The sequence below is a fragment of the Saccopteryx leptura genome, chromosome 11 (genome assembly GCF_036850995.1).
Source record: "Saccopteryx leptura isolate mSacLep1 chromosome 11, mSacLep1_pri_phased_curated, whole genome shotgun sequence".
In the NCBI taxonomy this organism is placed as follows: Eukaryota; Metazoa; Chordata; class Mammalia; order Chiroptera; family Emballonuridae; genus Saccopteryx; species Saccopteryx leptura.
In genome coordinates, this window is record NC_089513.1 from 22,900,414 (window position 1) to 22,924,096 (window position 23,683).

Sequence of the window (23,683 nt, forward strand, 5' to 3'; positions counted from 1 at the left end):
AGCCACTTAGGGACGACCTGGTGACTGCTGTTCTGCCCTTGGCCCCGCCCCCGTACCGCACTAGCCCCGCCCCCGTGCCGCACTAGCCCCGCCCCGGCCCCAGGAAGCGCCCACCTAGGGTGCGAGACGAGCCTGCGGTGCTGGGCTTCTAGGAGCTGCTGCTGCAGGAGGTATTGCTGGTGCAGGGCCTGAGGTAGGAAGGAGGGACCTGTGACGTCCTGGAACTGCAGGGTGGGCAGCGGGGTCAGCGACTGGTGCAGGGCGCCGCTGTGCTGGTGGGCCGGGGCCATGTGGGCGCTGAGGCCTGGCTGCGATTGCACGGGGTGGGCCAGGGGGAAGTCGGGCGCCAGCTGCTGCGGCTGCGGGGGGCCCAGGTGGAAGTGGCGGCAGGAGGTAGCGTGAGGATGCTGAGACCTTTGAAAGGGGGCACCTGGAGAGGTAAGGACAAGAGAGAAGACTCGTGAGGACCAGCACTGCGCCCCTCCTCCACAGACCCCGTCACCGCCCCGGGGACAACCTGAAGCTGATGAAACTGAGACCTTCATTAGAACACAGCAATGTCATCACGTGTATATCTATATGGTCATCTTTAATGCTGCCAATAAGGCTCTGTTGCCTACGTGTTGGAGGAGAGAGAGGTCTTTTCTTTAATGAATAGATCAGCATCCTTTTTAAAATTAAAACACTTGTTAAAGGGGTTCTAGGTCCCTGAGACAGATTGGCTTTCTTGAATTAGACTCTTCCCTAGTAACCCCTGACCTCACTACTTTCTCTAATACAGGCCACAGAGAAAACCCCAAGTCCAGGCTAGCAAGGTCTGAACTTCACTGACACCTTGGCTACCCAGCACGCAGCCGACAGGAAGCCTCACTCACACTCACAGAGAAAACAGCCAGAAGTTGCTTTCCATGCAGTTTTAATAACAAAACTAACCACACAAATAATAATTAAACAATGTATTATAATATTATAATTTATTTAAAAGCAGCCATTTCTAGGAATAAGCTGAGATCAGGTAACATTTGAGTCTCTATTACTTTTCTAAATAAAATTAATCCCAATGACAAGCAGGCCTTACAAATAAATTGTCCAGGAGCAAATGTAGCCCTCGGCCCTGGGGCCCTTCCGGAAGGCCAGGAAGAGGACTCGGCCCTGCAGGAAGGTTTGCAGAGGCTCCCTGCTAAACATGGCGGGTTCAGCTCCTTCGCAAACCCCGCTGAGATGAGAGCAAAGGAATAAAGAGCAGATAAACACACAAGGACAGAGAGAACAGGAGAGGTGACATCAGCAGGCAACAGTTGTCAACAGATTTTTGGAAGATAGAAAGCAGATGGAGGAACTAGCAGAGCTGAGGAATCAGAAACCGAGCTCCAACCAAAGGGTCAGTCAACAAGAAGGCGGACAGATCTTGCCACACGTGCAGAGTCGGGAGCTGGAAGTCGTGGCTACTGTGGAAGGCAAGAGAGAGGTTGGAGCTGAGAATGGAGAGGTCAATTACAAGTCTCCTGGGAGCAGGTCTGCCTGGGGCTCCTCCCCTCACCCTGGCATTGTGTGGGGAAACTGAGCCGGGGAGACTTCAGTAGAGGAGGGCAGGGCACAGCACTATGCGCAGGCTGGGGGTTAGGTGAACGTCTATGAGTGGATCTTTGGAAACCCCTGCTCCCTTCTGCCATTTGTTTCTAAAAGAACTGTCACCCAGCTGCCCCTTCCCTGCACCCTCCACAGCCCTGGACAGGGAACTAGTCCCAGAAAGAGCTCTACAGATACTTCTGTTTGGGAGTATCCCAATAAAATGGAAGGGTCCCCAACTGGCTACCCTGTGATGAAGACTATAAGTCAATAAGTCTATACACACAAATTCTGGAAGCTTTTAGTGACCTATTCTTCAATAGGAATAGACAGCCCAAGGATGACCAGTCTCTTGAGGAAGATTACAAAGTGAAAACAGAGAGAGAATACACAAATATTAAAAAAGAAGAAAAGGAAAAGGAAATGAATGCAGGGGAACTGAGGTAATGCAAGACCCAGAAGAAAATAAAACTTAAAACACTATCATTAATTTCTTCTGAGAAATAAGATGTTGGATCCATGAAAATAAAAACAACAACAAGAAGTTCTTTTAACTGGAGCAATTTAAAAACAAAGGAGAGAGCTCTTGGAAATGAAAAATATAAAAGGTGAAGTCTGAAATTCAACAGGAGGGTTGGAAAAAACAATGGGGAAATGTCCCAGGAAGTAGAACAAGGCAAGAGGAACTAGGAGAAAAAGGATAAAGACAGGGAAGGATCCAGTCAGAAGGATCCACTCAGAAGGTTCCACATTGACAAATACGAGAGAAAGAACAAAGAAAACAACAGGTGCACCCATGTGTCCATTGTAGCATTATTTACAATAGCCAAGATCTGGAAACAGCCCAAGTGTCCCTCAGTAGATAAGTAGATAAGAAAGCTGTGATACATTTACACAATGGAATACTACTCAGCCATTAAAAAAGAAGGAAATCTTACCTTTTGTGACAGCATGGATGAACCTGGAGAATATTATGCTAAGTGAAATAAGCCAGTCAGAAAAAGACAAGTACCATATGATCTCATTATAAGTGGAATCTAAAATAAACTGATGAACAAAATAGAAACAGAGGCATGGACACAGGGAACAGACTGACAGCTGTCAGAGGAGAGGGGAGGGGGGGAGGGGAATTGGGGGGCTGGATGAAAGAAGGTGAAGGGATTAAGAAAAAAAATATATATATATATATGAGACACATAGACACAACAGGGTGGCATTAGCCAGAGGGGAAAGGAGGTCAGGGTAGGTGGAGGTGGGCAAAAGGGTGGAAAAAGGGGACAGAAAGAGACTGCTTGGGGCACTGGGCTCATGATGCAGTGTACAGATGAAGTTTTGTTGAGTTGTACACTTGAAATCTGTATGCTTTTGTGAACCAGTGTCCCCCCCCAAAAAAAAAATTAATTAAAAAAAAACAATGGGGAGAAAAGTATGAAAAAAATATTACAAAAAGATATTTCTCAGAACTGAAGGTCTGAGTTTCAAGATAGAAAGGGCCTCTGAGTGCCAGAAAAATAGGTGGGGAAGGACCCCACACCAAGGCATTTGACTGTGAAATGTCCAAACAATGGGAGCAAAGAGGTGATTCTAGCACCTTCCAGAGAGGAAGCAAATGGGCCACACGGAGAATCAGGAAGGAGAATTGTATTATAAGATTTCTCAAAAGCAACATTAGAAGCTTGAAAACAGTAATGGTCCTGAGGTCCTTCAAGGTCCTGAGGGCAGAAAAAGAGATTTTTAACCTAGAATTCTATACCCACCCAAACAGTGAGTCAAGTGTGAGAATAGAATTAAAGTCATGTTCAAACATGCAGGGTCTCAAAAAAATCAACCTTATCAGCACCCTTTCTCAAAGAAACCCAGAAAGACACAAGGAAATGGGGGGGGGGGTGACACCCAAAAGAGGCAGGGTTTCCCGAGCACACACCTGTGCAGGGGCTCCAGCAAACATTTCAGGGGAGTAGGGGGCATGCTCCGAGAGGGTCTGGCAGGGGAAGGTGGAAAGGAGAGGGTCACCAATAGATCTGGCACATGGAAAACAGGATTTGGAGGAATTTTACAGTGTGATAGAGAATTTGGTAAGAATTTATAAAACTGTCATAGAAAGCAAGGCAACTAAAAAAAATGAGGTAATTGTGACCTCTGGGAAGAGAAAAAGTTGTGCAAAAAAGTATAACTATTATGCAGTATTTGGTTCAGCAGTGAACAGTATTTATTATTAATAATAAAACAACCACTAATAAACTGAAGAATAGAAAAGGACATTTCTTCCGTAATAGGAGAAAATGGCCAATGTCAAAATTGGGAAAATCAACAAAGAGCAATGTAAAAGTTTGTTTAGAAATTTAGGAATTTATACACTGTTCACAAAAATTAGGAGATATTTTAACACTTCATATGCATTTTGAAATATCCCTAATTTTTGTGAGTAGAATATTTCCAGGAGTACATACCCAAAGAGGAGTCACAAGTGTTGAGCTTCGGTGAACAGGACTGTGGTGTGGAGGTCAAGGGTCAGACAATTGCTGTTTTACTAAAAGTCTTATACTGGTGCTATCCAACTTTGTAGATAACATGTGTGTCATTGATAGATTTTTTTTTAATGTTTTAAAAATAAATATTTGCAAAACAGAATAAAAATAAAAAGAATTTCTGATTGCTTTCAAGTAAGCCACAAAAGAATTCTCTAGAACCTTAACCTTAATTCCCACAGGCATTCCAGATAAACAGGGCCCCTCTGCCTGGTGAATTCTGGCTTCGATGGATCCAGGGGCTGAGGTCTGAACAAGTAGGTGAGAGCCCCACTCCCCATAGCCTGAGATTAAAACTCCATCTGCCTGATTCCCACTAACCCACCTGTCCTCCTACTCAAATCTCCAGGTGTGCCATGCGCATACCCATGAGTGGTCTTTGCTCACGCCTCACCAGCTACCTTCCCCATCCTTAAAGGTCACCTCTCAGCTCTTCCAAAAATGCCTCCCCTGCCCACCAACCCCTGGGGGCATCTTTCTCCTCCAAGTTCCTGCTGAACGCCTTGTCTGCACCACTCGGGACACCCGGCAGTGGCTACCTTGAGCTGTTTCTTCACACTCGCCACCACCGCCTGGCTGAGCCTCATGACTTAACATCTCTGGATTCCCACCCTTCCCCCCAACCCCCTCTCCCCACCCCTCCCACCCCCACCCCATGGAACTAGAATTTGGTGAAGACCTGGCTGGCTGGCTGGTTGGTTGGTTGGCTGGCTGGCTGGCTGGCTGTTTGAGGGATGGAGTGAAGATCAACAGCTCATGGGGACTGAGACTCTGAGGCCGATTGAAGTCACACTGGTTTGAAATGGAATGGATGGAGAGCGGCAAGGGGAGCTCTCAGGAGAACTCTGGGTTAAAGCTGCAGCTTGGCAGGGGCAGGTCAGGCAGGACAGGCCAGCACCCTCCGCCTCGGCATGGTGCAGCCTCTCTCAGAGCCACCAGGAAAAGCAGGACATCTCTTCCACCTGCCACAAGGGTACCCACCCTGCAAGGGAGAGCCTTCAGGTTTGTATGGAGGCTCTTTTTATTTTTTATTTTATTATTATTATTTTTTTTTTTTTGCATTTTTCCGAAGCTGGAAACAGGGAGAGACAGTCAGACAGACTCCCGCATGCACCCGACTGGGATCCACCCGGCACACCCACCAGGGGGCGACGCCCTGCCCACCAGGGGGCGATGCTCTGCCCCTCCGGGGCGTTGCTCTGTTGCGACCAGAGCCACTCTAGCGCCTGGGGCAGAGGCCAAGGAGCCATCCCCAGCGCCCGGGCCATCTTTGCTCCAATGGAGCCTCGCTGCGGGAGGGGAAGAGAGAGACAAAGAGGAAGGAGGGGGAGGGGTGGAGAAGCAGATGGGAGCTTCTCCTGTGTGCCCTGGCCAGGAATCGAACCCGAGACTTCTGCACGCCAGGCCGATGCTCTACCACTGAGCCAACCGGCCAGGGCCTGTATGGAGGCTCTTTAGAAGGAAGAATGGCTGAGTCCCCAGCCTGCAGAGGTGGCCATTCTCCTGTAACCCGTGCCTTCCAGGAGATGCTCTGGGAAGTGAGGACAGGTACCGTCTCGCAAGAAGGGGCAGTAAGAGAAAGGTGAACAAGAGTATTTCCCTGTCCCATAAGGCTTCAGGCAGTTTCTACCTGCGAAGGTCCTGGACTTCCATTTTGGAACTCTATTCCCTGTCCCCTGCCATCGCCATTTCCAGAGAGTTCTTGGTCTCAGCACCTGCTCAGAAGGGAATTGGAGCCAGGAGACACCCATTCAAGGACCCCACCTCTCCGTAGCCCTGTGTCATGTGGGGGGTGTGTGTGAAAGTAGCAGATAATCTCTGTTCTATTTGTCTCTAAGCCCAGAGGAGGGAAGTCCTGAGGGTGAAATATCTGGGCCCATGACAAGCCAATGATCAGTGATGTCTGAATGATACTGAACATCCCCAAATGCCCTCATCAATAGACAACCTACAATTTTTCCCATTAGAGTTACTCCTTTGAGTTAAAAAATAATCTCCAGATGTCCCCGATTTTAATATCCATTTCTAATTCCCTGGAGCTGAAATGCCTTCAACTGCAAGGTTCACCATGAGCTAAGTAACATTTTTAGGGGGTGAGGTGAAGGAAGAGTCTTTCAGAAACAACCACACATCAAGTGTGAGACACAAAGTCATTTCAGAAATGTGAAGGAAAACGTGCATCTTAGAATTCAGGAAATCGATGCTGACCGTTAGCACCCCTAGAGCTGGCTGGGAGCAGCACCTTCAAACCTGGGGCACGGGGGCGGGGCAGGCTGGGAAGGGAGGCCCAGGTGGAGCCTTGCACAGCTGGTGCAGGGGAAGTCCATGGGGCAGGGCTCACCTGATGCCCACCTGGCACACATGGGACATTAGAGGAGCTCCACAGGTGCCCATGGGGCAGGGCTCACCTGATGCCCACCTGGCACACATGGGACATTAGAGGAGCTCCACAGGTGTCCATGGGGCAGGGCTCACCTGATGCCCACCTGGCACACACGGGACATTAGAGGAGCTCCACAGGTGCCCATGGGGCAGGGCTCACCTGATGCCCACCTGGCACACACGGGACATTAGAGGAGCTCCACAGGTGCCCATGGGGCAGGGCTCACCTGATACCCACCTGGCACACATGGACATTAGAGGAGCTCCACAGGTGTCCATGGGGCAGGGCTCACCTGATGCCCACCTGGCACACACGGACATTAGAGGAGCTCCACAGGTGTCCATGGGGCAGGGCTCACCTGATGCCCACCTGGCACACACGGACATTAGAGGAGCTCCACAGGTGCCCATGGGGCAGGGCTCACCTGATGCCCACCTGGCACACATGGACATTAGAGGAGCTCCACAGGTGTCCATGGGGCAGGGCTCACCTGATGCCCACCTGGCACACACGGGACATTAGAGGAGCTCCACAGGTGCCCATGGGGCAGGGCTCACCTGATGCCCACCTGGCACACACGGACATTAGAGGAGCTCCACAGGTGCCCATGGGGCAGGGCTCACCTGATGCCCACCTGGCACACACGGACATTAGAGGAGCTCCACAGGTGCCCATGGGGCAGGGCTCACCTGATGCCCACCTGGCACACACGGACATTAGAGGAGCTCCACAGGTGCCCATGGGGCAGGGCTCACCTGATGCCCACCTGGCACACACGGACATTAGAGGAGCTCCACAGGTGCCCAGGTACTGATGGCTGATTCTTGTCTCGTGGGCAGGGAGCCCGGGCAGGCTGAAAGCTGACTAGTGAGTGGGTCAGAGGACGGAAGAACCCACAGGACTCCACGGGGGCAGGAAAGGTAAGGGAGAAACAGAGGACTCGGGGGCCCAGGCTTCGGGCAGGTGGGCGGAGATCACAGTGACGAGGGTCCCGAATCCCTGCAAGGTCCATCGACAGAATGGAGATTTGAACTTAGGTCTTTCCTGAAAGCCAATAGTTGGTGGAGGGAGAGAGCAGAGCCAGGGAACTGGGGCACTTGATACAGTAGAGGTGGCAGTGAGGGGACCTCCCAAGGAGCAGGGCAGTGCAGAAATGAGACCAGGACATCTGTGGTTTCCTCAGGCCTGGGGAGGTGGGGCGTGGAGTCAAGGGGCCTCAGAGCAACCTCGGCGTGGGGCCTGGGGGAACAGGTTCGAGTCAGGCCAAGAAGTTAGACGGTGGCCAAGACAGCAGAGCCATGAGGCTTAACAGAGGCTTCTCCAGGGCAGACAGCCTCCCGAGCTGACAAGCTATTCTAGCTATGTTCTGATAGGGACCAGTGGGGTCACCCGAAGTAAAGTGTTATCTATTCATCCTCAAGACTCCATCCAGGGCTGAGAGCAACCACCTTTGAGCCCTCAGATGAAAAGAAAAGGGAAGACCGGGCCATGTTGTGGGACAAGGACAAGGGTGGGCACCTGACATCTCAGCCTGCCCACTGCCCACCCAGGCCACGCCTGCGTGGTGATGGCGGCCTTCTGCTGGTGGCCACCTTTGGCAAAAGGCCAGCCCAGAGTCCCTGTTGCAGGCCCACCAGCCAACCTGGGCCAAACCTCCCCCACTCCTCCTGGGGAGGTGGGACCCTGGGAGAGTGAGGCGGATACCAACCCTCCCAGTCTCCAGGGAAGCCAGTCTGGCGTGTCACATCCTCCCCAGGCCTGTTCTCAGGGTGTCAGGTTCCCTGCTGTCACTCAGCTCATTGACCCAGCGTCCCTCTCCCTCAGAACAAACCTCAGGAAGGCGGGAGGTGAGGGGGCCCAAGAGGACTCCCTCCCAAAGGCCCCAGGATGGTGTGGGGAGAGAGGACAGTAGGGGGCAGTTAGCTAGCCAGGGCCAGGGACAGAAAGGCTCAGGCTTGTCACTGCTGAGCACATCCTCAAAGCTAGGGATGGAGTCAGATGTTACTCCTTTCTGGAAACCCAGCTCTCAAGTTGCAAAGAAAACCAGTCTTTTGAAAAGCAAGTATCTGCTACAAGAGGCCAGTGAGGAACAGGGAGACTCCTCCACCAGAGACTTGCACAGCCCGGCACAGTTATCCGGTGCGAGGGCTCTGGCCGAGCGGTCAGATGCCTCCGCTCACCATCAGACCTAGACGGGACACTGGACTTCCTCAGGCCCAGTTTCCTAGACATGTGACCCACAATGATGACACCTGCTCCTACACCCCTTCTCAAACCTCTTGCTCCCATAAAGATGTTTGTGAACTGACTGTCGTGACAGCCCCTGGGTCCCCCTGCTGGACAGCTCAGCCCAGGTCTCCTATCCCTGCCACCTCCCGAGAAAAGTGTGCGTGTCCTCTTGCCATGTCCAGCATTTGAAGTGGGCTGGAAGCGACTGCTGCTGACCTTCAAAACCCACCTTCCAGACAGCTGCCACATTATCCCAACACCCAATTCGGAGCATTCTGTTCCCTGCCCAAACTCCTCTCCTGGTGTCTGTGTGTGTCTCTCTCTCCTTCCCTCTCTTCTCTCCCGGACTCCCAGGGGTCTTGCCTGCCTACAGGCTCACAATGGCCATTCTCTGCCCCCCTGGTCCTGCCTCCCTACCTCGCTGGACAAGCACATGCTGTCCTACCTTGACTGCCCAGGACATATCTTAATTCTGAGATGCAGTCTCCCAGCTGGCCGAGACTCCCCTCTCCATTGGACTTGTGGCATTTGCCTTCAGTACTTGGCATTTCATTTTGGACAAATTGTATCTTCAATAATAAGCTGTGAAGTGAGTGCTTTCAGGGTAGATACCATGCAGTAATTGTCCTTTGCTCTTAGAGGGGGCTTAGGAATCTTCCAAGAGGGAAAGAAGGGGAATGAGAGACAATGAGAGAATGGAAGAGAGAGAAGAAGGGGGAAAAAAGAGGGAGAAAAGTGGGAAGGAAGGAAAGAAAAGGAAGAAAGTCCTTCATTATCTTTAAAATGTTAAATATCAAATTATTAGCTCCTAAGGAAATATGGTTCTTCATGGGGTCATCAAATATTCAAGCTAAATGAAGCTGAGATCATAGCGCCTTCATTCTACAAGGCTGGAAAACGGAGGTGGCTTGTCCCAGTGCTCTCTGGTATTGTGTTGAGTTGGGGCTAGAGTTCAGGCCCCCCCAAGTCCCAGTGCAGGGCGCTGTCCCGAGCCTGCCATTTCAGTCCCCCTCCCAGCACCCAGGTCCTCATATGCCCACAGACGTCTACACATGGTTCTCCCAGAGAGAAATCTACCTGTCCAGAGATGACATGCCATGGCCCTGGCAGTCCCACCTTCTCTCCCCACCCCTCATCCCTCTCCTGAGCTCCCCTAGGAGGAAGCCCATTCCTGCCTAAGGAACCAACCAGGAACTGGCAGGAGCCCAGCTGCTGGAGCCCAGGGGGAAGAGTCTGAAATCTCATCTGTGAGAGCAGCTGAGGAATGGCCATGGTGCATGAGACTGCTCAGTCTCTGGCCAGTCCCCCTCGGCCAGGGGCCCAGGCTTCCTCCCTGGCCTGAGAAAATGCCCGGGATAAGCCTCAGCTTTATGGAGGAAGCCAGGTGTCTCCAGGCCTTTGGGTGTTCCTGTCCCAAGGCAATTCCGGTGGGACCCCTAGAAATCCTCATGTGACGGGCTTTATTTGGGTCCTATGTTTCAGTGTTTAACTGATGAAAAGGATGGAAGAAACTTCTGGGGCACTGGCACCAATTCTTGATACCTTGCGTTAACAGGGATATGGGTAAACTAGACTCATGCTGGAGACCAGGGAACAGCTGAAGAATGGGTGTGAGCAGGGAAGGGGAGACCCTGGGTCAGGGGATGAAGCTAATTTTGGTAAATTTGGATCAACATAAGGAAGACATTTCTTAGACTGTGACCTCATCACTGGGGATGTCCATGCAGAGGCCAACTAACTGCCCAGCAGAGGAGTATGAAACTGGAGAGGGAGATGGCCCAGGGACACCTCCAGGTCCCACTCTAAGCTCACCATGAGATGACACAAATTCACTGCAATGTCCACCTTCTGCCTGATCCTACTTCAGTCCAACGGGTCTATAAAGGCACAGAAACGATGGCCTGGGTGATGGGGAAGGAAGGGGAGGGGGAGGGGCGTGGCAGCAAAGAGAGAGCAAGGCTCAGTACTTAGGGCCCGAGTCTGGAAGCCTGAGCCCAGGTGCAAGGAGGAGATGCAAGCCACAGGCAGGTGTCCAAAGACAGTCTCCCTGTTCCACTGGTGTGCCCCCTCCCCGGAGCCCCCTCTGCCCGCTGCACTGCTACGGCTCAGAATTCCGCTTCCGGCACTGTCTGAGCTTCCCAGGGGCCCACATCGACTTAGCCAGCCTGGGCCACACCCAGGTTCCATGTGACTAGGCAGTGCATCCTCTGTGATCCATGCAGACACAAGCTGCTTGGGGAAATAATTCAGGAAAGATGGGGAGGGGCGTATTGTGGGAAGCCCTGAGTGGCAGGACCAGGAGTCTGGGGAATACTTCGTGAGTTAACCGCGTGACCACAAATCAGACCAATCAGAGATGAAGACTAGGAGAGGGGGCCGTTTGCCCACACCCAACTTCCTAGACTGTCCTCCCTGGTGGCTTCCTTACCTACTCCAGGTAAATCAGTTTAACCTCTTTTGCTCCAGTCTGAGCAACCCCAAGAGGCCCTTCCTTGGTGTGGCCCCTTGGGCTGCCAGAGGTCTGCTTCCTCCCCTCCCCGCAGTTTGGTTTCCTGACCAACAGAGGACATGTGGGGCCCAGAAATGAAGTGACATACGCGGAGGGGTCCCTGACCCAAGAGCAGCTTTGTCACTGCTTCCCAAGGCCAGTCTTTGGTTTGTAATGAAAATCTCAGCTTCTTTCAAGGAACTCAATTCTGGACTCTCAAGGCACTGATGGGAAGGGATATTCCATCCTAAGGAAGCCAGCTCGCACATGGGCACAAGACCATTAAACAGCAAACTTCTAGCAAGTAACAAAGGGCCAGCATTTGGCTCCAGTTGCTGTCAGGGGCCAGGGGTAAGGGAAGTGAAAAAGGTGGTGTCCACCAGAAAATCTCCCGTGGGTAAGAGGACAGTTTTCTGGGCATCAACCATTCCAGAGGACACCTCTTCTCCACCTAATGGCAAAGAGGTTTATAAAAACATTCCCACCATAGTCAAAAAAGGATATTTTGTAGAGGGCATCTATGGTCAAAAGACCTCACTCCACAAAGGCAGGACCTGGCTCTGTCTCATTCACCTGTATCTCTAGTGTCTGGCACAGATCTTAATACATAGTAAAAACTTGTTGGCTGGTTGCTGGCTATGAACAGTTGAACATGTAGGAAGTTTTTTTATCTTGCTAAAGGTTTTGGTAATACCCAAAACAGCTGCCTCCCAGCCTTTAGTACTGGTTTGCATGAGGGCAGAGGAACAGCGTAACTAAAGGAACTGGAAACCCTGCAGGCAGAAAGACTGGAATCCTTTCACTGAATATTGGAGCTCAGCTGCAAGTTCAAAACGGACAGGGGTGGCCGAGCGCACGAGATGGCCAGTACAGATCACAACCAACTAGCCCAGAAGAAAACTCAGTTTCGAACCAGAACATTCGCCATGCCATTCCTGCTGACGAAGTAGGGGTCTGCCCCACAGAGAGCACTGGCTGACCACAGGGAGTGCCGCCTGGGTCACGAGTTCACACATTCTCCCAATGTCCTTTGTAGGAAAATGGCTGGGAATCACTGTTGTCCGGAGACAAGTCTTTGGTATGGACTTTGGAACACCAAGTCCTGTGGGGGCAGAATGCAGCCCCTGAAAGCACTGATAAGATTGTTTAAAGGAAACAGCTGATCCCTATGGCCTTTTCCCTACATACCTGAAAGGTATTAGTTAATCATCCTTCTCTGCACCTGAAACCATTCTAGGCTAATTTGACCCAGGCTCTGCTAATTTGCTTGATGAGCAAAGACACGAATAAATACGATGAGACTGCAGAGATCTGGGCTCTCAGTTCTAGAGGCCAGGAGTCCCCAGCACCCATATTTTTTCTTGCGTGTTTTTCTTAAGTCCTACAGCGCCTTCCTTTTGTGCACACCCATTGCCGAGCTGGTCACGGCAGTTCTTGATAAAAACTCAAGTAAATTATATTAAAAAGCATATCCCCAAATCCTAGCAATTTGTACGAGGTAGTAGAGCACTCACATTAGCATTGCTTGGTGCCCCGAACAGGCAGACCAGGTTCAGAAAGCAACTTTGACTGGGACTCTTCCTCCTGAGGTTTCCAAGGCACACATTCTACGTACACAAAGGCCCTGTGACAGTGTGGACAGGACAGAACATTGTGAACGTCTGTTTCCTGATTCCCCCAGGACAGTTGCTTCTTCTGACTACAGTTGTGCGCGCCTCTGCCCTGCTTCAAGCCTGCCTCCCCTTTCACTCTGAACTGCAATGGAGAAGAGTTTAGACCAGGGGTCTCAAACTCAACTCAGCATGTGGGCCGCAGAGCAAGATCATAGCCGTTCGGCGGGCCGCACTAGGTCTACAAAAGGCAACTGTTACGCAACACTTTTCTCACTGCAGTTGAAAACAAAAAAAAAATCAGTACAAAATTGTTCGGCGGGCCGCGAGTTTGAGACCCCTGGTTTAGACGGTGGCTTTTCCCAGGAGCAGTTATGTGTTGGCAAGATCACACCATGAAGTTCTAATGGTGGGATCTGAGGCAGCAGCCAGTGAGTCTGGGCGTTGTGGGAGTTCCTGGCCTCCCCATGCCCCTGAAATCAAATCACATCAGTGGGTGGGTATCCATTTGGTTTCAGAGGAAGCCAAGGGCAATTAAATTAGATTCCCAGCCTTTTTTTTTTTTTTTTTTTTAGAGAGAGAGGAGTGAGAGGGAGAGAGACAGAGAGAGAGAGAAGGGGGAGGAGCAGGAAGCATCAACTCCCATATGTGCCTTGACCAGGCAAGCCCAAGGTTTGGAACCGGCGACCTCAGTGTTCCAGGTCGACGCTTTATCCCACTGCACCACCACAGGTCAGGCTGATTCCCAGCCTTTATTATTTATGGGCACCTTGGTCTAACACCCTGGGGTGTGGGAGGAGGGGGTTGTATACAGAGACAGAGACAAGACAGAGAAGGGAGTGAGGGGGGATGAAATATTGAGAGGGGAGAAAGGAAGGCAGGAGAGAGAGGCAGCAGGAGAGGCTGCAAGAGAGAACAGAGTGAGAGGGAAGAGAGAGGGAGGAGGAAGAGAAGATGCCTGGGGAAGGCAGGGCTACAGGTGTCCCTGACAGGCAGATCCCAGACACCTAACCTGCAGCAAAGGCCCATCTCAAGTCACCTCAAGTGACTCTGTCAGCTGCTTATCTGCCCCTGACTTGGCCTGTGACACTTGCCTTCCCACGCCCAGTTGGCCCTCCGGAGGCTGGCCCTGTCCAGCTGTGCCCCTGTCCACTCAGCTCGTTGCTTCATATCCTACATAGTCACTGCAGGCCAGAGTCCCTTTTCCCGGGTCACCCCAGCTGGACCCGGAGCCCCTGCAGGCTGAGACTGCGCCTGCTCCCATGGAGGTCAGCCCGGGGCAAGCCCTCAGGAGAGCAGCTGAGGCACCTGGCTTTCTAGCTCTGGGCTGCAGCCTTCTGATTTGCAAAATGAGCATGCAGTGCCTCCCTGCCCACCTGGCAGGGGGAACACTGAGACCCCACCTGTGAGAGTGCCTTACAGAGGACACAGGCTTCTCAGCCTCCACAGGCCCAGTCCAGAGCTGACTGCAGAGATGGGGCTCAGGGAACACCCGCTCCTCCTTATCCCCTCTGCCCCTCTCCAGCCCAGGCACCATCTGGAGTGATCTGTGATGCACAGGAGAGTGGCCAGGGCACCCAGCAACGGGCCACCCCAAGGACCCCCTGCCAACTCCCAGCCAAGCACCTGCTGGCCTCCTACTCCTGAGATGAACCTAGGGGCCAGAGAGACTCCGGTCCAGTAACAGCATTTGCACTGGAGCCTAAATTCCCCAGGAGGAAGTCAGGGTTTTGGATTAAGCACTGCTGTCTCTCATTCCTGCTTAAGATGCAAATGCCTTCAAGAGAGCAACACGTTAAATCCCTAATGTTCAATGTGGACAAACTTGCAAGGCTTCCTGTCTGTCCAGAGAGAATGGAAAACCATGGAGATGTTGTTCAGTGAGGTAGCCAGGGTGGGAGAGAAAATCTAAACTTATCCCCTTCACAGCTCTGCCCCAGCATCCTGAGAATGAAAACAGCCAGACAGCAGCTCTTTTCTGGGTCTGAAACTGATCACTTGCATTGATAAGCCAATTGTATTTGATTTTGAACTTATCCACTCACCAAATATTTACTGCACACCTATTATTTGCCAGGCACTGTTCTAGGTGCAGCTGTGAATAAGTAAAAAATACTTGCCCTCGTAGGTCTATGGTCAAGTTATGTACAGGGGGTCCTCCGGTTACGACACAGTTCCGTTCCGACAACAGTGATGTAATCCGAATTTTGCTGTAAGTTGAAACACCCCCTAGCCTAACACAAACCGAACACTTGCACTATCCACAGTCCAAAGTGGCACAGGAAAGCGTACTGGGGGACGCCAACTTCCTCACTCATACGTCACCTTACCATGTATTCTTCCGCCGTGTACAGCTGAACTAGTTTGCCCACATAGTCCATAAGTACTATGCTAACAGCGAAGCCAAAACACGCACGTCTCAATTTTTTAAAGTTTTTATGGGCGTGAGTGTCGTAAACTCAAAACATCGAAACATCGATGTCGAGACTGTTGTAACCCGAGGACCCTCTGTACTGTCTAATAAGGTGGTCAGCATGACTGTTCAGCATGTGAAATGTTGCTAGTCCAAACTGACATACATTAAAGACTTCAAAGTCTTAGTACCAACAAGATAATGTAAAAAAAAAAAAAACTTAGCAAATTACTTACAGGTTGAAATTATAAATCTTGAATATATTGAATAATATATATTATTAAAATAAATTTCATCTTTTTTACCTTTTTAATGTGGTTGCTAGAAAAATTTATATATGTCTGAATTTTTTTTTTTTTTAGAGAGAGAAGGAGGAGAGATGAGAAGCATCAACTCGTAGTTGCTTCACTTTAGTTGTTCATTTATATGTGCCTTACATTATACGTCCATTGGACAGCTCTGACCTAGATAATAAGTGGATATACAGGAAAATATGTCATTTACTGATGATGATGGAAGGGCTACGAAGAGAGCAGGTGCAGGGAAGATGAGTGGGGGCAATGTCTTCACTTTAGGTAGATGGCGAGGAGAGCCCCACGGAGAAGCTGACTTCTGCGCACAGAGCGGAAAAGTCAGGGAGCCTCCAGGGGGAGAGCTTCCCAGGAAGACCGAACTGCAAGTTCAGGGGCCCTCTGGTGAGAGCGCACCTGGCACTTTGAGAAACTCTGGAGGCCAGTGTGGTTGGAGCAGAGGAAGATGAGGGGAGCGGCAGGGACGTCGGTGGGATAGAGACTGAGGGCTCAGGAGGACAGACCACGCAGGATCTCGTGAGCTGTTCTAGGATGTTGGCTGAGTGAGACTAGGAGCAAACTGAGGTCGGCTGAGCAGAGCAGTGACAAGACTTGACTCACAGGGCGGCTGTGTTGAGAATGAGCCAGAGGGGTGGAAGGGGAGGAGTGAGAGAGAGATGGTGGTTTCCTGGACCAGGCAGGGTGGGAAGAGGGCAGAAGGAAAAGGGGGTGGTTGGATCCGAGTCTATGTCAAGGGTAGTGGTGACCAAATTTGCTGATGGATTGGACATAAGACTTGAGAGACACAGAACAAGGACTCCAGGTCTTTCTTCCTGAACAACTAGAGGAATGATGTTGTTGATAGTTGGCAAAAGTGGCTCCCATTCCTCCCTCCAGGTATGCACACACCTTGCAAAGTGACTTTGCAGCTCCTCCCATCAAAAGGTGGGTCTATTTCCCCACCTCTTGAATCTGGCCAATTTTGGCCAATAGAATGCAGTGGAAGTGACATCATGCTTGGGCCTCAAGAAGCTTTGCTATTTCCTCTCCTTCCCTCTCTCTCACTTTCCTGTCTCTACCATATGAACAAGCCCAGGCCAACCTGCTGGAGAATGAGAGACCACAGGCATCAGAGATAAACTGTCCCAGATGACCGTAGAGGCCATAGATGTATCAGTGAGCCCAGATAAGACCAAAAGAACTTCCCAGCGGAATTCTTTGAGCCCCACCCAAATGATCAACCCACTGAACTGTGAGCTGAATAAATGGTTGTCTTAAAGCCAAAGCTTGGGAGTGGTTATACAGAAAAGCTAACTGACACAGACGATGTTGCCATTTTTGGAGGTACAGACTCAATTTTAATTTATGCTCTTACTGTTTTAAATGTAAGTCTGAATGCTTGGAGTGCAAAATCCTGGTCTTTTTTCCCTGCAGCACCCACAGCACCCACAGGAGAGGGCTGGCTGAAGTCTGGGTGCTCACTGCACACTTGCTGGGTGGATAGATGGATGACTCCCTAAGCCTAAGTCATGTGCCTTAGTCACCCTCCCACCCACAAAGCCAGAGAGCTTTAAATGCCTCCTCTCTCTCTGCCTGTTGCTCCCTGGGGGGTCTGCAGTTGAACCTTGATTTCCCAGAGCTTTCATCAGCAATGGCCACAGAGAATTGAAACCCATAGTGTATGTGTTTCCTTGTGAACATGGAGCACTGATTTTAGCCTGTTTTGACCTCCCATACCAGCCTTTTCCCAGATGTGCTGGCAAATAGACAAATAGATTGTTTTGCGTTTTTCCTCCTCTCCACCCCCATGACATGTTAATTAGCAGGGAAAATGCCAACAGCAAAGTCAAAAAGACTGAAGACAATCCCCAGCCTTGAGTAGCCAGCTGGTGCTGCACAGGGGCATCCTGACTCTTCCTTCCAAGGGTAATGTCCGTGACCCAGGCTTCAGAAACTGTCTTCTGCCTCCCCGCTTTTCCTTCCTCCAGCCCAGGCACCCCAGAACCCCCAGGAATCTCACTTTGGTCTTTCCCTGATGCTGACAGTAGTATCAGTGCATCACATCACCGCCGACAAAGCATTCCCCAAATTCAGCCACACAACCACCCAGCACAGTGAATTATGGGTACCATCCCCATTTTAGAGATGAGGAAACTGAGGCTCAGAGGGTTAGACAGACTTACCTAATATTGCTTGGCCCAGGGCTGGAAATCGGGAGTCTAGTTTTGACTGAAAGCATGTCTTTCTAGTACTGTCAGCACTGTCAACATACATTCTCTATCCAGGGCCGAGTACACGGAGGAGGCGGACTCTAATGCAAATTGCCAGTAAGGTTACTGTCTTAGGTCTCACATGGCATCTAACTGGCATCAGTTAGACTCTGGCCAAGGTCATTCAGGCCCAGGAGAGAGGGCTTTAAAGAGACAGAACGGCTCTCCCAGACCCCGTCCCCATCTCCTGGGTTCCAGGTGTCATCTGAAGCCAGCGGGGTGTCCATGAGCCAGGAATAAAAGTCCGTTTTGCCAGGCTCTGTCGAGGCCCCAGGACTTGTGGCTTAGCTCAGGCTCTGCTCCCACACGCTTTCTCCTGCAGCCCTGATGGAAGTGTGTGCTCCCCATTTGCAATACTGGGGTAGCACAAAGTGGGGGTGTTTACTGGGGCAAAGTGACCAGATTAACCTGATCTGGCCTCTCACCTGGCCCTTCCCAGCTACCACTGCACCCTCCCTCCCCTCTCCACTGGGACAAGGTGGCCACCAGGAGCAAGGCATTCCACACGCTGGGTTTGCCCTTCTGGAGTCTGAGGGGGGGGGGGGGTGTACGCGCGTGCACGCATATGTATGTGTGTGCACGCGCATACTCCTTAGTATCCACAGCCTGTCCCTGGCCTGCTGGGATGAGTCAGGCCAGCCTATACCCAGTCCTGGTGTGCCAGATCAATTATTATTATTAAATACCTACTCTACAGCCAACACAATGCAGTGGGGGGGGGGGGGGTGAGGTGTTTCCTCAGGATGCAGTGGCATCTGCCTGGGGCGTCGGGAAAGTTGCACGCAAGTCCAGTCTTAACCACGTTTGCTCTGCGGCCTTTGCCAAGTAGCCTACCCTCTCTAAACTTCCGCTTCCTGACCTACCAAATGGGCACAAAGACAGAGCCGTCCCTATCTGCAGGACTGTCGTGGATTCAGATGAGATGAGAGTGCAGTGCTTTGAATATTGGAAAGTGACTTACGCATAGGAGGCTGGGTGTGAAAGATTACAACAAACACTTATATGAGAGGAGCCCAAGGATGCTGCAATGGCTTGAATTAAATGGTGTGCTTTAGATGATAGTGTATGTCCAGCAAAAGTAAATACGCAGATGGTTTCTGGGAGGATCCAGGAGATCTGACAACGGTGGTTCCCCATCAGGAGAGAACCTATGTGGTGGGGACCGGGGACAGGGGACAGGGGAGGAAGGGAAATGTGGTTTTCTCTGTACACATGCATTTTTGTACCATGTGCATATGGCATGTGCTTTTTGAAATAGAGTAGCTAGTTTTAAAAAATAAAATAATAAGAAGTGTAGTGTAGCAAAGTGGGAACTGCGGTCCGTCTTCAGTGTTGCTCTGCGCCTTGCTCCTCCTCCCACAACTGTCTCCGTCTCCTCGCCCCAAATTTCAACTCTCCTTCTCTCCCCAGACAGAAGATAAGTAAACTGAGATGCAAAGAGAGTCAACAGCCCGCTGTCACCTGTCCCAGGTGTCAGGCTAACACAAGGTGAATCTGGGGTCAGGTCCAGAGAGCTCTGTTGAGTCCAAAGCCAGAGAGTGTTCTCCGAGTCCACTTAGCACCTAGGACTCAGGACTGCTTAGAAGGCCGGAGGAAGGCCCCTGCCGTGGCGTGAGCTCAGACATACTCTGGGCAAAGAGGGTCTTCCCGGGGCCCCGCAGATGTCGCCACATGTCTACTTCTGGATGAGGCTGAGCTTGAGTGGTGCTGCTTTATAAGATCCTTTGGGTGTGAAGTTGAGCTTTAGCACCCTGGGGAAGGGTCGGGGCACCTCATTCTGATCCCACTCCAGAGAGAAGAGGTCCTGGCAGGGTTCCCAGCTGGTGATGTTTTCACTGAGTTCCAGACCTGTCACCCAAAGCAACAAACTTTAACAGAGTGCCACAGAGCCTAGCTCCCCCTGGCTAAGGCGCGAAGACACCTGGAACACCACCAGCTTCTCAAATAGGGGGCTGTGTTGTGTGAAGCTTAGGCATCCCTTATTCCTTGCATCTAAGGCCTTGGGACTCCTGGGGTGTTTTGAGGACCCTTGTCAGGGAGACAGGGAGGATCTGCCAGTGAACTTGGTCTCCTCTAGAACAGCGCAGTGATTCTTAGCATCTAGAGCAGGGGTCCCCAAACTACGGCCTGCGGGCCGCATGCAGCCCCCTGAGGCCATTTATCCGGCCCCCGCTGCACTTCTGGAAGGGCCACCTCTTTCATTGGTGGTCAGTGAGAGGAGCATAGTTCCCATTGAAATACTGGTCAGTTTGTTGATTTAAATTTACTTGTTCTTTATTTTAAATATTGTGTTTGTTCCCGTTTTGTTTTTTTACTTTAAAATAAGATATGTGCAGTGTGCATAGGGATTTGTTCATAGTTTTTTTTATAGTCCGGCCCTCCAACAGTCTAAGGGACAGTGAACTGGCCCCCTGTGTAAAAAGTTTGGGGACCCCTGATCTAGAGCATGGGACGTCTTCACCCTGCACTGGCTGCTAAGAGCATCCCCATTTCCAAGACAGCTCCAGCCCAAGGTGGCCTTGTCCTTCTCCCAAAGTGGGGGATGGTCAGGACCACCAGCAATTGCCCTTGTGGTCTTTCCGGGGTCTCCTAGAGGGGGAGTATTGCACAGCCACACCGGTGGCTCAGAGGACCCCCAACCAGAGGCTGTAGCTGCTGAGAGGACCTGGGAAGAGGCAGCACAGCAAGTGAGAAGAAACAGACAAAGGAGGCGCCTCCTGAACAGTGTGACAGTGCGACAGAACACCGGCCTCCCTGGGGCCCTCCACACCACGCTGGGCTACACTCTGTGTGGGGCTCAGTTCCCAGGGGTACATTTGACAGGAGGGTGCCTGCTCTCCGCCCTGACTCCCACTGTCTTCAGAGCCTGACAGGCAGCTGTGAGCTGCTACCAAGAGGCAAAGACAGCGGCAGACAGCAGACAGGCAGGGACATGTTTGCCTGCGGGCTTAGTGGTGAGCCTCTGGCGCTGTCAGGCAAGCAAGGGGCAGGACTGTGGGCCTGCCTCTGGCCAGCTGGGCAGCCAGCACAAACCAGCATATGTCCCTTCAACTCCACAGACCCTGGAGACTACCCTTCCCCCAAACAGGACATGGAGTGGAGGCAAGATTTATGGGCAGTTGTCCAATGTGAGATCCGATTCTAAAGGACAGGGGTGGGGAGGCTTAGACCCTAAGGGGGAGGGGGCTGCTTTTTGATCCCCAAGGCTCAGAGATGAGCCATTCTCTCCCGCTGAGCTGGAGATCTGCATTTGGGGAATAGAGGGCATTTAAAAATAGCATGACTGACTTGAATACCTCTGCTCCCTGCCTGCTGCAAGTCATATCCAATTACTCTGCTGACAAGAGGCTTTTAGCTCAGGGAACCTAGCTGTCACTCCAGGGGCTGAACAGCGTGGTCCCAAAGACCCTTCCTCTCCCAGTGGGCAGCCAAGAGTATGGGGCGAAGGGGCAGAAAGATCATGTATACACACGTGGCCCAGCCCCAGGCCATAATTTAGACATGTCCAGCTACTCGGCTGACTCTGGTTTCCTTGCCCAAGGCCCCCTCCTTTGGCTCACATTTGGTGACCAGCCCCATAGCTGACCCATGCCTGCGATTCCACCAGCAGTTTCATCCCTTTGGAATGTGGAGACTTTTTCAAGATTCCCCACTAAGATCCAAGTGACCCTCCCTGGGATGGGTCCTGAATCACAGCTGGGGACACAATAGAATGTCAGCTCCATGAGGCAGGACCTCGCTGCCTGGCTCACTGACACACAGTAAGTACTTACCAAATGTGCGTTGACATGAATGGATCCGTAACAAAGGGGACTTGGCAAGAAGACGCCCATGGCTCCATGCAGCCCCCTCTCAATTGCAAGAGGGAGAGATATTCACCTGACCCAGAAGCACGTGTCCTACTGATGATGGCACATGGCAGCATCTTATCAACAATGGCCAGTGTCTCTTTTCTGCCTTCAGCCAATACCACTGGTTATCTTTTAGCAAACTTGCCCAACTCCAAGCAACTTGCCAGGGACCCCATAAAACCAGCAAGTGCTTGAGCCGGAGCTCTCTCCTGCAAGGCCTCAGCCCACCTGCTCTAGGCAGCAGTCCGTCCCTTCCTTACACTCCCAAGTGACTGGGTGCTCGGGAAGTGCATACTAAGAGAGCTGTCACGGAGTGGGTGAAAAGTGCCTGAATCTATTGGCTACGTTTCACATGTCTTGTCTAAGACACTTATCACTTTCTACCCAATGCTTTGCCACAGGAGCCTTGACTTAGCCACTTCCCCAGGGTGAAGGCAGGACCTTGGTCATCCGTCACCCACGCACAGCCTGCACCTGGCTCATACTGTGCCCAAGAGATGTTTGATTAACGAGTGTGTGTATGCACGTGCGTGTGTGTGCGTGCGCGCAGTGTTCTGTAAACATTACAAAGATGCGTTTAGAGGATCCAGGGATTACCTGCTGACCACTCCCATTAACCCGGACAACCGAGGAAATGATGCAGAAAGTGAGTTCTCGGTGTGCTGGGCTGATGACGAGAATGGGAGGAAGAAGCAGCATTTCCATTCACTGGGTGGTGTTTCCAATTTCTCGGTGACAGATGTCTGTTTGTTTGTCTGGGAGGTCCTCCCCATCAGCTAAGCCCATGGATGGTTACTGGTGATAGCTTTGAGTGTTTCCAGGCACAGCTCCAGGTCACGGCCAAGGTTTAAGCTCTACCAGCACCTTCCTGGGTGAAAGTGCCGTTATCAGGAGCCTTGTCAAACTAAGCATGATGATCCTGCAGCTGAAGGCCATGAGCAGAACCCTTGATGCTGAGTTCGCCCTTCAGTCTCACTGCCTTAGCACTTTGACCTTCACCATAGCACAGCCAGCTGGCTGGCCTTCTCCTCCTCCTCCACCCTGACTGTAGGAGGCCAGGCCTGTGGTGTCCACAGGATAGAATGATGGCAACTGCTGGCATATCACTGGTAAGACAGACACTAAATACCTAGAACTCTCTTTCATTCATTCATGTTCACTCTCTCCCTCTCTCTTCCTGTCTCAAATTAGGGATTGCTGAAGAGCAGAAAAGCAAAGTGCGAGGAAAGGAGTTACAGCCCAGCCCAACTAAGCTTCTGGTGCCTTAGGAAATGGGGTGGAGCAGGACCCTGCCATCAGGTAGCTTTAGAGGTGGAAGGTGTTTGGAGGGATCACCCGGACATCTCACCCGCCGCCCCTCACCGCGTAGGTGAAATAGCAGGGCCCACAACTTGGCAGCAGGATTGCAATGTGGTGCGACCTCTGTGGAGAGTAATTTGGCAATGGCCACGAACATCATAAATGCACAGTCCCTGTCAGCTGGCAACTTCCCGTGGCATCCTACAGATAAAGGCGTACAACTCCGTGGAGATATGCGTGCCAAATGAGCAGTGAAGCTTGTAAATGCAAAACACTGCAACAACCCAAGGTCCATCAATAGGGGAACTTGTATTCAGGGAATATTGTGCAGCCATGAGAAAGAGTGACCATGATCTTCAGGATGCCTTGAAGTGAAGAAAGCAAGGAGCCTAAAAGGCCCTTCCAGAGCATTTACTCTGAATCCTCCATTTATAAATGGGGAGGCTGAGACCAGAGTGAGCAATGGGAGAGCCACCACTCTGCCTGTCAGACTCCCCTCCCCAAGACTCAGGACTCCGTGTCAGACCTCTCTCTCTCTCTCTCTCTCTCTCTCTCGCATACCTAGACTCACAGGGTCATTACTTTAGTCCATTTCCCCTGCTCTGCCCTGAACTAAATGTGCCCCAAACCTCAACCCATCTTTGACCCCCTTCCTTCTCCCCTTCTCAGATCATACGTCCAACAGAATTTGCTCATTCTAGTTCCATGATGGCAAACCTTTTTATAAAAACCACCCACTTTTGCAGTGCGGGT

General features: G+C 51.3%; 1 protein-coding gene across 2 annotated transcripts in view; it reads right to left on the reverse strand.

Moving 5' to 3' along the window:
- Positions 1 to 23,683, reverse strand: part of ARK2C (arkadia (RNF111) C-terminal like ring finger ubiquitin ligase 2C) — a 95,636-nt gene that overhangs the window by 21,886 nt on the left and 50,067 nt on the right. For both annotated transcript variants that reach the window (XM_066352921.1, XM_066352920.1), the window contains exon 2: positions 115 to 430. In XM_066352921.1, the coding sequence (XP_066209018.1) occupies positions 115 to 430 (316 nt within the window). The remainder of the gene's footprint in view (positions 1 to 114; positions 431 to 23,683) is intronic.